We start from the raw sequence: 16,788 nt of genomic DNA on the forward strand, positions 1-16,788 counted from the left end.
AAGTCGGATCAAAATCGGATCCCGTTCAATAAAGTCACATGGAAGTTGGATTGTTGGATTGATGTTGGATCGAATTTGCATGGTAAAGTCGGATTGACAGTCGCATGACTTTCATGACGCAGCAGTGTGATGTCAGTTCTTAGGCAGACTGCATTTGTTTGCAGACCACTCTAGATGATGTCCACATGTGATGCTTAGCATCCATGATTGAAACAACTGAAATCCTATGAATGAAAGTGAAAGGACAGAGACAGTGTGGCTCGGGAAGAAAGTTCTAGATGATGCTTGATATCCAGAAGCCATCTGACTTGCTGCAGTTCTTCATAAATATTGAAGTCTAAACACACATACCCTTGCTGCCCCCTTGTGAGACATATTCTTATACTGCAGTTGTAGATGCTATGTACTCTCAAGGCAAACAGAATGTCAGACACATTTTACTGAATACATAATTTCTTTTATTAATTTTGTTATCAGCTGCAAAGCATCAGACTTTCAGGATTTACTTTCTTTAAACTTCCTACATAAAAATGAACATGGAAGATAAGTACTTGTACTGCAAAGTACATGGAAGCACTTTGCATTATGTAAGTAGTAAGGATAATTTATCTATGCAGCAGTAGCAAAGCCAACTTGGTTGTTGCCCAGATCATAGACGGAATAGTATTGCCGGAGGAAGACATCACCCAGGATCCAGAGAGGCTGTCCATTCTGGGAAGGCAGGTAAGTAGGCATGATGCCAATGGTGCAGTAGCCACTGCTTTGCTAAAGGATACAAAAATATATATTTTTCAGTAATATTATACATTGGCATTGTACAGTATGCTATTACTAATAAATGATGTACCTGAAGTACATAGGCAGAGGGTGGAAGTGGGAAAGAAACTCCACTTATGGTAAAACTGATGGTGGGAAGGCTCTGGATGTTGCTACAGCTGACAGCATACTGCGATTAAAAAAAAACACAATCATTTTAGTTATAGAAACAAACCACCCTAGAAGTAGATCCTGGCTTGAAGTCACATAATAAGGCAAGGAACAAGTTTTTGCTGTTCCAATACTTCAAAGCATGAAGTAATTCACACTGAAAAATCCCCAACTGGTCTTTATTAAAATGGCATAATACAATATATGCTGGTCATACAGAAATTCTGATGGATTGCACACTATACTTCTTTGGTCAAATAATCATTTGGTTTTACAACTAAGCATGTTTAGGCACTTTTAGATATTTATGCATTTTAGAAAAGTTAATGCCAGGGGTCAGCCAATAAAACAAATGCCTGAAACATACAAAATCTAGTGCCAAGGTAGGATCGTGGAATAATGTGTAAATGGAAGTCTCTGACAAATTTTGTCTCTTTTATCTTACCTGTCCATTCTGATCTTGTTGAGCACCAATGGACTGCATGAGGGAGGAGAAGACTGATTGAGGAGCGGTCAACAGAGAAGTACCAGTATCCACAATACCCTGACATCCTTGGCTACACCATCCAGTAGCTTGTCCGTTAACTGAGAATCTGAAATTATGTATGCATGTTTTTATATAATCATCACCCACATCCACCATAACCACATTCCTAAAGCAGCACTTTTGATAATAATACCTAAAGATTTAATGCTGCTTATTTTTAAATCAGTCATCAGGTAAATACTGCAACAATGTTTTTCTATACAACAGAATTCCTATTAAGAGCAATATCATTCCCTTTTCTCTATCAAATACGAATTTTCCAAATTACTTTACACATCAATCTAAAATAATTGAACATTTTTGGAAAATTGCTGCATATACTGTTGGTAACTTCTGTGCCAATCACTGTTCTTATCATATTGTTACCCATATATAACAGAAGCGTTTCCTGAAACTTTTTTGTCAAAGAACAGCATTCATATTTTTAGCACAATGAATAAGGACATCTAAAATGCATCTATATTACGTGTGTTCTTTTAATAATTTGAGAATTGGCATTTACTATATATATGGCAGCCTGATTTGATTGTCTATACTAAAATGTTAACATATGAATTTTAAATACCCTTGGATTCCAATTTGCCAGTATGTTTCAGAAGTCACAGGAGTCCAATAAATTTGTCCAGAGTAGTAGTTTTGGTCAACACCACCAAAAGCAACTTCACCACCATTCTGTGAGCTCTGTTGTCTGTAAAGCACATATGAAAAATTATGGCAATTTTTTTATTTATTTTTTGTAGGAAACAGAATAATATAAACCAATATAAAATAAATAAACTTACCCACTAAGGTAGAATCCAAAGAGAGGCTGGTTGATAAGATTCTGTTGAATCATGCCTTGCATCACAGTGGTAGCCCCACCCTCAGCAATAGATGGGTAGGCCAGACCCAAAATACCATCAAACTGAGCATAGACAAAGTTGGTTCCAGGCTCAGTCTCACTCAAGCCAAATTCTTGCTGGGAAATAGCTATATTCTGGATCTGTATACATTTAGAAAGAGTTTTAGCATTAGAATCACTTGCAGTAAAAGTTGTTGTTAGTTCATAATAATTACACTCTTAAAAAGTAAAAAAAAAAAATCTCATTATATTCTGGATTAAACCAGTTACAGTAACTTAAATGTCTATATTATCTAAAAAAAATAATGTAATATACACATACCTGCACAGTGTCATATCCAAGGATTCCAGTCAGACTACCAGTGCCGTACTGCAGAGAGAACTGCTGCTGGTTTGAGGAATAGCTGGAAGACTGGCTGGGGTTAAACTGAGGATGATTGGCTAGAGGGAAACAAATATGTATTACATATGATAGTCATGTAAATTGTATTGTGAGGATTAAAATAAATATACTGACAGGTCAGTAATTTCTATAAGCCATTCTCAGCAGGCAAATAGCTACATACACAGTTCAAACACAAATATTATTATACACATATTTACTGTTTAACCTGCCACAAGATTTACAATTTTTCATTAAAGTGTGTAAACCCTAAAAATGTTTTTTGTTATGCTAGTTTTACAGGTGAAAAAAAGGGACTAAAACCGGAAATACCTTACTGGTAATATCTGGTACGCTGCAATATACTACATTTTTACCCTTGGAAGTTAATCCATGGGACAGCTACCTGCTCATCGGACAGAGGTGATGTTGTCAATTAATTGAACATGGATAAAAGTGTGCCTAATTTTGCAGTGTGACTAAAGCCCTGTACCCACTATTTTTTTTATTCAACCCAACAGGCTGAACGAAAAAAAAACTAAAGAGCTTGGGAGGAGCCGTTGTATTAACTCTCCGACTTTAGTACAGCGATCTCCCCCGCTGTGCTATTGTGTTCTCCCAGCAAACACCCCAAGCACTGATCAGATGCAGATCGGCAGACCTTTTTCGGCCATGCCTCTTTGACAGAAGACAGCCAAATTCCATACACATGGACAAAATATTGTCCGGTTCCTATTGAACCTGCCGACGCCGGCCAAATTTGGCCTGTCTGTATGGCCCTTATGGCGGGCCATACATTATGCAATTTTCTTTTCTTCCACTATGTGTGGAAAGAAAGAAAATTGCTTGATTCCCCCATCAACACAGTTAGGCCCCGTACACACGATAGAATCCATCCGCTGAAAAATCCCAGCAAATGGGTTTCAGCGGATAGATCCTATGGTGTGTATACTCCAGCGGATCTGTTTCCGCAGATATTTCTCCCCTGGGATGGATTCCAGCAGATCGAATATTTGCTGACATGCCAAACAAATCCATCTCCTGGAATCCATCCCAACGGATGGATCCGCTGGTCTGTATAGACTCACCGGATCCATCTGTCCGAAGGGATCCCCCGCATGCGTCGTAATGATTCGACGCATGCGTGGAATTCCTTATATGACAGCGTCGCGCACGTCGCCGCGTCATAATCGCGGCAACGCCGCGACACGTCATCGCCAGAGGATTTCGGCGCGGATTTCAATGCGATGGTGAGTACACTCCATCGCATTAAAATCTGCTGAAATCCTCGAGAGGATTTATCCGCGGAAACGGTCCGCTGGACCGTATCCGCGGATAAATCCTCCCGTGTGTATGGGGCCTAAGTGTTGATGGGGGAATCCCTCCACAGCGGGAGGGATTCCCCCATCAGTATGGCAATTGAATAAGTGACATATATCATAATAATAATAATATCTAAATCTGTGTCTTTGAGGCATGTTAGCATCTTCAGAAATGAATGCCATGGGGAAATTCTATATGTAATACAACTACCCTACCTATAGAAAATACAAGGGTATTTATTTGCATTTACATTACTGCACAAACTGCAAACATTATTCCATCTGTATTGTTTAAGTAAAATTTTGTAAGATATGTACAGTTTTTTTCTTTTTAACTTTTTAATGGGTTGGATTTAAGCATCCATCTGCCTTTACCTTTCCTGACTGAGCTAATTCCTTGTGAACTGATGACTTCCTGTACTCTTCCTGTACTGTTATGGAGACGAGTCCTAAAACACTCCCCGTCCTAGGGTGACAATGCTACTCAGCATGGTTGTCACCCTAGAACTTGAAATTAGTTAATTGTAGGATAACCAGGATAAAATAAAGGGAAAAAATAAATAAAAAAGAAAGCCAATACAGCCACCTCATCCAAGTACAGTTGGATTACCATACTATGAGTTTTTATTCTTGGTTTAGATACACTTTTACTTCATGTTTGAAAATAGAGCTAATCTCCAACTGCATACATATGAATCTAAGTATTAAAGCTCTGTTGGTCTAACAAGTAGCCTTTTTGATGGAACCACTCAACATTCTATCTCTTCTCAATTCAAACCTTTACATCTTGAGTGTTAGAAAATTCAATCAGGGGCGTCACATTTTATAGCAATTTAAAGGATCACAGCATCTTTATTCAATTCCATTTTATAATTTAAATTGATTCTCATATTTACAGTTAGCAAAATTGTCTTGCTATCCAAGGTGCCCTTTCTTTGACATTTACAGTATCTACCACATATATGTACTTGAGGGTGTTATCAGTAATATTAGTTTTACTGGGAAGCAATGGTCTGTCTAGATTTTTGCAAACTGTATGTGTCTAAACTTAATTCTCTTTGTCCAATATCTACAATAGACTATGTAATTTAAGTACAAAAAGACAGTATACATTATAGGTCTTAAAAAATATTGCTTTAAGCTGGGATCACACTAGTGCAAATTGCATGTGAGTTTCCATTTCGCATGACAGGAGATTGTGACTGGCTCTCTATGGAGTCGGTTCACATATCTCTATGGTAGCTGCAGAGCGGCTTGCACAGGCGTCCTGTGCGTCTTTGGCTTTGTTTCAGGGCCAAATTCAGGCAAAAATCCGGCCCTAATTCATCCCTGAAACGGAGAACAGGGATGCACCGGACCCCTACTGTGAGCCACATTTGTTTTAGATGTGAACCCAGCCTCAATGTTAGTGGTTATAATGCAGTTTGAACCACAAAAATAATATCTAGTAATGTGTTTTGTGACACATTTACCAACCAAAAAAATGTCATAAACATTAGATTTGCTCATTAATAAGGTCATATAAAAATGGTTCACTATGTCATTTACTTACTGCAGGCCTGGCTTTGACAGTAGGTTGAGGCTACCCAAAGGTTGGAGGACCCAGTGTCAAACAGAACAAGGAAGTTCTGAGGAGGAGTTCCAATACTGATCTCACCATAGTAAGACATCTACAGAGAAATAAATCAATTACTAAAACCCATGTGTTTTCTAAGCTAGGTTTAGTGATACAGCAGATACACTCCATGCTAGGACTAATGCATAGAACCATACCTATGTTATTCTTCTGAATTGTACAGAGAATGAAATAAAGTCCATATGTACTTTGAAAACACCAAAGTACATTATGTGATATTTAAAATGTAATCAAAAGATTGGCTGTTTAATTACCATGGACGTGAAGGGTATAACCATTTATTATCATGTTGGGCAATATGGGGCAATATTTTAACATTCGTAATTAACCAAGGAAAGAAAATGCGATTCCTATGCAAAAGAGAAGTAGCCATCAGCCCATGCAGAGAATTACTGTGAGGAAGCCTACATTTTTTTTCATGATTATGTGGTATCCATATTAAAACAGAAATACCGCTACAACTTTTTGTTAGACTATGGAAGGGTTATGGCGCGTACACACGATCGGTTAAATCGATGAGAATGGTCTGATGGACCGTTTTCATCTGTCCAAACCGATCGTGTGTGGGCGCCATCGGTTATTTAACCATCGATTAAAAAAAAGACAACTTGTTTTAAATTTAACCGATGGATTCCTAACGGATGGGAAAAAAACGATCGTTAGTAGGCACAACCATCGGTTAAAAATCCACGCATGCTCAGAATCAAGTCGACGCATGCTTGGAAGCATTGAACTTCATTTTTTTCAGCACATCGTTGTGTTTTACGTCACCACGATCTGACACGATAGTTTTTTTAACTGATGGTGTGTAGGCACGACGGACCATCAGTCAGCTTCATCGGTTAACCGATGAAAACGGTCCATGGGTGCGTTCTCATCGGATGGACTGATCGTGGGTACGCGCCATTAGATCCCAAGACAGTAGGCTATACCCTTGCTGGACTTGATGACAAAATAGAATGCCATCTTTGAGAGTGGTCACTTAATTGGTGACCCTATTATGGGATTTCCCCTTAACGCCTACTGACAACTGTCAGATTCTGCATCTCCCCTTGCTCTCTGTTATGGTTACAACTATCAATGGGACAGGAAGTGGGGGTATATCACCCGAGAAGGGTCAGAGAAAGCAACTAAAAGTTAATGTATGCAAAAAAGTGTAAACAACATTTTGTCTGGAGTTCTATCCTGTACCCTTTCACATGATTAAAGTGTGTTAACACACAAATGTTAACCTGCTTTGCATGCCTAATGCACCAAAAAAGGTGCATGTACCATTTCTGACAGAACACAAACACAGCAGTTGCATTGAGCTGCAACACACATCCAAGGCATGGTACAGTGGAGCACTATCAGAGTGAATGGTGCTGCATTGCACTTTACATTTTAAAATTACTTTAGAAACTCCCTTGAACCTTTTCTAGTGGGCCACAAAGATTTTCTTAAAACATTTTAAAAAGCAATACATGAAAAATATTGCAACCAGGCAATGCACAATGCATGACAACAGTCACATGGTGTTACAAGTGTCCACAGATACCTACATCCATGTAGTTTGCTAGAGGCTCAAAAGCGGTGGCAAAATTATTGTAATACTTTGTAGCTGGATCAACCACTGGAGCTTTGATACCATGATCTCTCATTACTTCCCTCATGGACTTAAACTTCTTCAGGGGGACTCTGCAAAAAAAAAAATATCAGACTTTAGCAAAAGGCAAAAGCTGACAGCAAAATTAACCGAATAGGCATATCAAATATTGATTTAATAAAAATTCTTAGTGGGGTTAACAAATGATAATGTGATCTGATGTGGCCCTACACAATAGGATTTGAAGTCACCCAGTGTTCCCATTATTTTCCACAAACAAGTGCAAAGTCGATACATTTCAAGTCCTACCCCAAACACATTTCAGGATTGGGATTTACAATCCTGTAAACTATGCACATGCATGCCAAAATTGTGCGTAATGTATGTAATGTATGCAGGCAGGTTGAAATCAGCTGTCTACAAGGAGAATGTATAATTATAGTGAAACAGGTTAGGGAAGGGTCATTGCTATCTCTGTTGGCTTGCTGGCTTTATGCACGGCTCTTCCCTCCTCCCTGTAACATATAAAAGGGGGGAAGCCTCTGCCCAAGCAAGTCCTGCCACATGGGAAGCACCAAGAAGCACACAGAGGAAGAAGTAGCCCTTTACAGCCAGAAATTACTTTCCTGGAGGCTGAGAGAAGCTTGCATGGGAAGCTTCTGTGGGGCTGCGGTGCTGTGTAGTCCCACAAGAGACTGGAGCACTGACAAGCATGGACTTATACCAGTTAATGGACTTTCTCCTTTCAAAGGTATGCCTGGGCAGCCACTAAACAAACAGTTAGGCCCCATGCACACGAGACGCTGGTAAACTCGTGTTCAGAGGCATTTGGACAGCTTTTTCATCTTCCCCTGAACACATTCAATGTTATCCTGTGTGTCCATGCACTTAGTCAGGGTTAGGATGTTCTGGACTTTGTTTACACTTCATTTGTTTACACTTCATTATGTTACTCTGCAAGACTTCCCTTAAAGCTTATTAACTGTGTTGAGCCTGGTCTGAACTTACTAATAAGGTACATTATTGTCACATGGCAGATATGCTAAACTATTCTGGGACTTTAATAGCATTAGAAGCATATAAAGTACACTATGATGCTGTGTCAACTGATTGTACCAAGCATGAGCAAGGTTGTTACTAAGGGTACTTAGGTCCTCACTGAAGACACAAGGAAACCAGTCGAGTCGTGGTACCTGGGTAAGGTGGGGTATCCTCCAGTAGCGAGAGGGTCGATTCTTGGACTCCTTCCCTAGCGGTCTATCTCCCATAGCAACCAGGAGCAGACCAGAGTCCTTCAGTCTAACTCATGATATGGAAGAGGAAGAGTTACTTAGGACATGCATGAGACCCACGCTATGTGTTGGAGTTCCATTCTGTTACCCGGAGTGAGGTTTGACATCAAACTAGTATTATAATATAATATAGGGAGTTATTAAAATGTGGGCCCTTTATGCTACTGATTTTGGTTCTGAATCCGTTTTTTCACTATTCACATAACAGGACACTGATTGAAATCTTTACTCTTTCATGGACAGTAACATTATGTTTTGGGTTCAATACATAGTAAAGGTACTTACAAATGAAATATTCAACTATGTATTCATTTGCACAAGCACATGTATGTTTAGTTTATGGATTTATGAAAAAGCCTAAGCTGGTAGTGAAGTGATTCTAAAGGTTTCCTTTTTTATTCTAAAATAACAAACATATGATACTTACCTGCTCTGTGCAATCGTTTTGCATTAAGCAGCCCCAAGCCCCCACTTCTGGGGTTCCCCACCAATGGTCTTGTCTCCTCTTCTCCTTGTGCCCCCATTGCAAGCTGCTTGCTATGGAGTCCCTTGTGTAGGCTCTCTAGATGTAAAGAGTGTCCCTTGTCCTCTGATGACCTTAAAGGGAATAACTCAACACCAAGTTCATTATTTGGACCACTTATGTATTTATACATGTTGAACATATTCCCTCTTAATCTCCTCTTCTCAAGAGAGAATAAATTCAGTTCCTCGAATCTTTCCTCAAAGCTGAGCTCCTCCATGCCTCTTATCAATTTGGTTGCCCTTTCTCCAGTTCCGCACAATGCCTTTTGTTGAACTGGAGCCCAAAACTGAACTGCATATTCCAGGTGAAGTCTTACTAATGATTTGTACAGGAGCAAAATAATATCTCTCTCTGGAGTCCATACCTCTCTTAATACAAGAAAGGATTTTGCTCACTTTGGAAACTGCTGCTTAGCATTGCATGCCATTATTGAGCTTATGATCTACCAGAACACCCAGATCCTCCTCCACAATTGATTCCCCAAGTTGTACTCCCCCTAGTATGTATGATGCATGCATATTCTTTGCCCCCCAAGTGCACAACTTTACATGTTTCAACATTAAACCTCATTTGCCACTTAGTTAACCAATTAAACAGTGCATTGACTTTGTCTTGTAAGTTGGAGACATCCTGTAAGGACGTTATTCCACGGCATTAAGAAAAACAGCATTGCTTGGTGTCATCTGCAAAGACTGAAATGGTACTTTTAATCCAATCAAGAGCTGTAAGTTTTTATTACCTTAATGCAGAGAATGCATTAGGGTAACAAAATGTTTACCTTTACAACCATTTTAATAGCCACCAATATATTGCACTATTATGCCGAAATAATACTTACAAATTGACTTGTTTTACAAATGAAAACAATTGGTAACTTAGGGTCAAAACATATTAACTGTTAGTTTCTAAAAAGGGATAATCCTAACGGTCTTTAACTAACCTAGCAGTTTAAAGCCACCTTTATCTTTAGTTTGGTAATCTAGCTCACTGGCTAATTAAACAGAGATTCTTAGTGTCACATATTCCAACACATGTTGAGCTGTAAGTGATGAAATATGAATATACTTACTTAATAATCCCCTCTGAGAGTTGAAGGCAGACGAGAGCAAGAATTAGAAACTTCATTTTGAGTACTGGTTTCCACCTGTGTGTGGAGACTGTGGAAATGTAGATAGGTTCCCTGATTATATACCCAGTGAGAGCTTGCTTATCTTATCTACAGAATGTGTTATCACAATGTCAATGTCATTAGGTGATTAGTCAATTATTGCCTATTCTTAAAATATAAGCTCTAATATAAGAAAATATTAACAAAGTACATTGTGAAATTTTGCATCCTTTGAAATCATATTGGAAATCACTGTTGACTTTTAATTTATTAAATCATCTTTATAAACCCAGCTATTGTTTGTTTTAAAGGAGACTTTTGCTGAGAAAAATATGGCGGTTGCCATAGCTGAACTATACTTTTCATGGATGCCATTCAGCGCCATAGATTTTAAAAAATTCAGAGGTACTGATCCTGAGCTTGCATGGAATATCAAGAGACTGACTTTATGGCTGAATTCTTGTTCTGGGTCAGTCAACCAGTGAAACCACTATATCAGAATGACAGCCAGGCAACCATCAGGTTTAGAAAAGGTTTAGCAATGGCTGTACCCATAGTGAACTCTAGCCAAAGCTTTTCTTAGTATTGTAGAGAGAATCCATCAGGTATTTATTGCTGTTTATTTTGGCTTTGGCGAGATTTCCTCTCACTTCCTATGTGTCTAGTGGAACCTGAAGTGAGCAGGGACTTCCTGTGTGGCCTTCATTACAGCAAGGAAAATAATCACCAATAGGGACCAGTATTCAAAGAACAGTGTCAGATTTCCATGCACCATATTTTTTTTACATCAAAACATTATCTCGATGTCATTTTATTTAGCCAAAACCGACTTATGGGTGAAGTTTGCATTATTTTCCCTATGCTGTTTGAAAAATACCATAAGAGAAGACATTTTAGCTCACTTCCATAAGATCTGGCTCTCAGATATCGTTCTCTAACACAAACCCCACAAGAACCCAAGTGTCAGAGTCCCAGAAGCCCTAACTTCTGGGTGGTGCCACGGCGCATGCCCGTGTGCGAACGGCACACGCGCATGCGCGGTTCGGCGCTCGCATCCACGCGCGCTTCCACGTGCGCATCCACGTGCACCAATCAGGGACCGGCCCTGCCTACTTAAGCCAGCCCCAGTCTCATGGCGGGTTGCTGGATTGTTGTCAGCGTTTGCCTATGCTAAACCTCTTGAACCTGCTTGAACCTGTTTTTGACCCGGATCGGACCTGACCTCTCTTTGCCTTCTCCAGCACCTGACCCCTGACTTGTTTTACTGGATCTGCTGCTGTCTTCGACCCCTGACCTCTGGCCTGTACCTTGGACTTGTTGCCTTCTCCTGCCCTTGACTTTTGGCCTGCATCCCGGATCTGCTTACAGTCCCTGCCTGAACTTGACCCCAGTTACCTGAACTTTATCCAGTGCTTGACCCACTGCCAGTACCTGCTACATTCCACCTGCTGTGTCCACGGACCAGCCTACGTTGATCTACTAGCAACTCCCAGTCCGCTGCTGGTAACCGGTGCCTCTTTGCGCCCTTCCCCGCTGTTCCATCTCCAGAGGGTGAAGTGTGCAAAGGTGAGCCGCTCTCGGCATCTCGGCCTTGGTTAGTACTTCTTCTGACACCAAGTATCAGTGGAGTATTCCTAATGTGTGCAGTGTTGGCCACATGGGCCCAGAGGGTTTTTTCGGCCCACTGTGCACTCACTGACTGCAAACATTAAGGATTTGTGTTTTAAAGGGCTGCCTGTGCTCTATGCATTTGTCCTTCAATTTACAGCACAGCCCACTTTTCTGCATGCTGTTGGTTGCTAGAAGCTGGCTGCAACCCAGCCTATGCTGTCTTAGCAACCAATGACTCACTTGATTCAGGATTCTCAAAACGATAGAACTTCAGTTGTGAAAAGAACCCATCTGGAGTCTGTCTCCAGATCTGCTCTTCATCCTGGTTCATGCTCTCTGCCCTGCTGCAACACTGTACACCTAATGTAAACAGAGTACTCTAATGGTGACCTGATGTGAACCGGAGACTCTGATGTGAACAGAAGACTTCTGATGTGAACTGGGGGACTTCTGATATGTGAAAAGGGGGCTCCTGATGTGAATGGAGGACTCTTCATTTGAGCGGAGACTCTGATCAGAACTGGGAGACTCCTGATATGTAAAGGATGTTAAGATGTCAATTTCTTTCTGCTGTATTTTATGAAGTTCTTCCTTAATAGACCGAGAAGCATATTTAATGGACAAGTTGAATTTTTTTTTACACAGGGGCAGATCCAAAGTCTTGTCTCAGGAGGGGCACTGCCATAAAATACATATTTTTGTGGGCAATTTATAGGGGAAATGGCTAGTGTTGGAGCTTCAGTCATCATGGCACCATGGTTGTTATGGTGTCAGGATGATTGAAGCGCATTATTACTATTATTACATTGTAATATAAAATGAACTAGTTCAACTCACCATAATGCAGAATCAGTGGAAGCCCTGAGCATGTCATCTGCCACCATCACCTGCCACATGTTGCGTATTGTCACTTGCCACATCACCTGCCACACCTTGTGGATTGTCACTTGCCACGTCACCTGCCACACCTTGTGGATTGTCACTTTCCACATCACCTGCCACACTTTGCGGATTGTCACTTGCCTGCCACCAGATGCAGATTGTCAATTGACACTTCACCTGCCAAAATTTGCAAATTGTCACTTGCCACAATTTGAAGATTGTCACTTGCCACGTCACCTGCAACACCTTGCGGATTGTCACTTGCCACGTCACCTGCCACACCTTGTGGATTGTCACTTGCCACACCTTGTGAATTGTCACTTGCCACGTCACTGCCACACCTTGCGGATTGTCACTTGCCTGCTAAGGTGGTGTTTTGGTTGTCTCTTGCTGTGGTCCCAGACTCCCAGAGTCCGACAGCAGAGAGATAATGTAATCTCTCTGCTGTCTGCACGGTGAGGTCGGAAGTTACTGCAAGGATGCAGGGTGGGCGCGGGCGGTGAGAGATGATCTCATCTCTCTGCTCCCCCCACCCCCCAGCTTGCCCACAAACCACGCCGCCTGGTCCATCCACTCTCTCACCTGCGCCCAAAGACGCCCGCTATCTCACCTGCCCCAGAAGCCACTGGATATCTCACCCACCCCCGGAGCCGCCGGCTATCTCACCCGCCCCCCTGAGCCACCCGTTATCTCAGCCGCCCCCTAACTTACCCGCCGGCCGCTCTGTCATCCGCCTGGCAACACATGTTTCGGGGGTGTCAATTGCCCCGTTGCCCCCTGGATTTGCTCCTGGCCTATACAGTGGTGCGACATGCAAGCACTACAGTGCACCAATCAACAACACTTACTCTTCTCAGCAAACACTGATGATCATTGGTGCACCGTGGTGCATTTTTTACCAGTATTGGAAGAGACAATAGCAGTAAAAAAGATTGTTCTAAAAGAATTAGTTTCCCAGTATCAATGTTAAGGCCTCATGCACACAGAGCTTAAAAAAATGCTGCGGTTACAGGCATTGAGAATTTTTTTTTGTAAACCTGTAAAAGCACCTTTATGTAAAGCCATACATGGCTCGAAATCTGAACAATTTTTTTTTGAAAATCGTAATTATGAATATTCGTTCAAATTTTTTACCCATTAGTGGGCCCCAGCAATGGGCAATTTTTGTGCGGACCATCGAATTTAAGTGACCGTGCATGTTGAAAATTTTTGGAAAAACAAGCACAACTCTAATCAATGATGCAAGAAATATAATCGAAAAAGAAAAAAGGCTTGGTTGCTTGGATTTTGAAAATCAATGGTTTCATTATCGGATTAAAAAACACACAACATTTCTGATTTTCGAAAGAAAATTTGTTTGGAAATCGACCAGGCCTGCCTGTGTCTTTATGCACACACAGGTGTTTACCAGCATATTACTGTAGATGAGGAGCATCTACAGGCTGAAAAAAAACCCACCAAAGGCGCATTTCGGAGGAAAGCTGAAACATAGGAAAAACGCTGAACACGCCTAAATATGCGTAAACACTAGACACATCTAGTGTAATGCATTCTAATAAATAGAATAAATTAATATTCTGATCAACAGAATGCAATATCGCTCAAATGCTAGACGTGTGTGCAATATGCAGCTTTTACCATGTTTTTTGTAGGGAACTTTATCCTACCTGGTGTTCTGGAGTTTAGAGGGCTTAACAGACACCTTGGGCCAAATCTTCAAAGGAGATACGCAGGCGGAACTGCTGTTCAGCCTGCGTATCCCTGTGCCTAACTTTGGAAACGATCCTCAAAAGGATTTTTCCAAAGTTAGGCAGAAGATCTGACATCTGTAAGACACTTACACTGTCAGATCTTAGGATGCAGTACCGCATCCGCCGCTGGGGGCATTTCGAGTCGAAATGCCGCCTAGCGTATGCAAATGAGTACTTAAGCAGATCCACAAAGCTTTTAAGCTTTGTGTTTTCTGCGTAAGTTCCGAATTGCTTGCGCAAAATTAGGGCTGGTTTTACAATGTGTAAAGTTAGTACACCATGTAAAACCAGACCTTTTTTTCGATCGCCGCGATTACATTTGAATTTTTTTTCCCGGCGCGTATTTTTTTTTTCACCCATCGCAACTTTATTGTCCCGTCGCAATCCACAAAGCCCGGCGTAAATTACGTTCGCGCGCTGCACGTCGGGAAAATTACGTCACACGCATGCGCAGTACGGCCGGCGCGGGAGCGCGCCTCATTTAAATTGTAATCGCCCCCTGGAGAGGAGGAGCGCCTTGCGACGGAGGCACTTAAGTTACACGGCGTGTAATTTCTAGGTAAGTGCTTTGAAGATCGGGCACTTAGGTAGAAATTTAACGCCTGTGTAACTTAACTGCTGAAAGTTAAGTTAGGCTACGTTTTTGAGAATTTGGCCCCTTGTGTGCATGAGACCTAAAAGTGTCATCTCTATAGAGTCATTTAACTTTAAAGCGGAGCTCCACCCTAAAGTGGAACTCACGCTGATCGGAACCCTCCCCCCCTCCGGTGTCACATTTGACACCTTTCAGGGGGGTGCAGATACCTGTCTAAAGACAGGTATTTGCACCCACTTCCGGCCACACAGATTCGGGCTCACAGAGCACAGCGGGAGCCAATCAGCGGCGCAGCGCAACTCGCGCATGCGCCGTAGGGAACCGGGTAGTGAAAGGAGCGCTTCACTTCCTGGTTCCCTCACTGAGGATGGTGGGGGGAGCAGCAGAGTGACAAGCGATCACTCGTCCTCTGCTGCGGACGGTGCTGGACTCCAGGACAGGTAAGTGTCCTAATATTAAAAGTCAGCAGCTGCAGTATTTGTAGCTGCTGACTTTTAATATTTTTTTTATAGTGGCACATCCGCTTTAAGTTGCCTACAATTAGGCTTTAGACTACTGCAGAATTTGGAAAATATGACAAGGTGACTTCAATTGCAGTGTATGTAAACCCATGTCTATATGCTTTAATATACAGTATGTTGTGTAAATGTAGCTTTCATACTCATGGCCTATATATTTAATGTAAATACCTTCATATTAAATTTTTTCCAAGTCAGTCAGGTGATATTTTCCAAGTGAATATGTGTGATATGTTGGTGGATCACTTTGGTAGTCTGTTACACTAGTAACTGCAGTCTTTTACATTCTTTGCCCTGTTCTCTTTGTATTGCTTCCTTTATGTGAAATCACTGGTGTCCCTTCCAGTCCGTCTGTCTTCCTATTAAACACTGACCACACTAAGCAGGAGAGCACACCATGGTTAGTTCTCTAGCTATGCTGGGAACTCGGTGTGCTCTCCTACAATGATCAGACTTGTCCTGACATGCCCCCGCTGCACAGCCATTCACTGGGAACTTCTCCTCCCCCAGCTCTTATGCAGCTTAGAACAGAGGGCACGCCATCACTTATAAAGAAAAAAGCAATTTATAATGCATTTTTTTATATCTATAAAAAATCTTTTGCCTTTCATTACTATTTTGAACTGAATGGGTTGTTTTACAAGGTGATTGTTTACAATCACTTTAAGCTTGCTAAAAAAAAAGAATATAGCTAGATAGTTGCATAGCTAGTCTGGTCTAAACATCTATCTAGTTCAACCAACAGAAAAAAAACAAATAGAACACACAAAAGATAAAAAAAACATAAAGCATGGTTTCATTTTCTCCATTGGGGGAACAAAATTCCTACCTAAACATATCGGGGCAGATCCACGTACATCGGCGCATTTTTGCGTCGGGCGTAGCGTATCTAAGATACACTACGCCGCCGTAACTTACTTATTTTTTTGGAATCCTCAAAGAATTTGCGGCGTAAGTTACGGCGGCGTAGTGTATCTTTGGCGGCGTAAGGGCGCGCAATTCAAATGGATGTGATGGGGGCGTGTTTTATGTAAATACGTCGTGACCCGACGTAAACAACGTTTTTTTTGAACGGCGCATGCGCCGTCCGTGGGGGTATCCCAGTGTGCATGCTCAGAACAAGCCAATGTTTACGACAGTGACGTCATTCTACGCAAATCCCTATTTGCAAACGACTTACGCAAACGACGTAAAAAATTCTTAACATTGAGTACGCCTGTCGGATCGATCCCAGATGCAGTCGTATCTTGTTTTGTAGATACAAA

The 16,788-nt window shown here is 41.4% G+C and overlaps 1 protein-coding gene across 1 annotated transcript; it reads right to left on the reverse strand.

Moving 5' to 3' along the window:
• Positions 1-461: 461 nt before the first annotated feature.
• Positions 462-10,235, reverse strand: LOC120927182 (gastricsin-like). Its single transcript, XM_040337681.1, has 9 exons — positions 10,128-10,235; positions 7,197-7,332; positions 5,572-5,689; positions 2,638-2,756; positions 2,257-2,456; positions 2,040-2,162; positions 1,373-1,520; positions 848-946; positions 462-765 (listed from the first exon to the last, which is right to left on the reverse strand). The coding sequence occupies exons 1-9, from the start codon at positions 10,181-10,183 to the stop codon at positions 610-612; spliced, it is 1,155 nt and encodes a 384-aa protein (XP_040193615.1). The 5' UTR covers positions 10,184-10,235; the 3' UTR covers positions 462-609.
• Between the last annotated feature and the right edge of the window lie 6,553 nt (positions 10,236-16,788).

The sequence above is a fragment of the Rana temporaria genome, chromosome 2, assembly GCF_905171775.1.
Source record: "Rana temporaria chromosome 2, aRanTem1.1, whole genome shotgun sequence".
Taxonomy (NCBI): domain Eukaryota; kingdom Metazoa; phylum Chordata; class Amphibia; order Anura; family Ranidae; genus Rana; species Rana temporaria.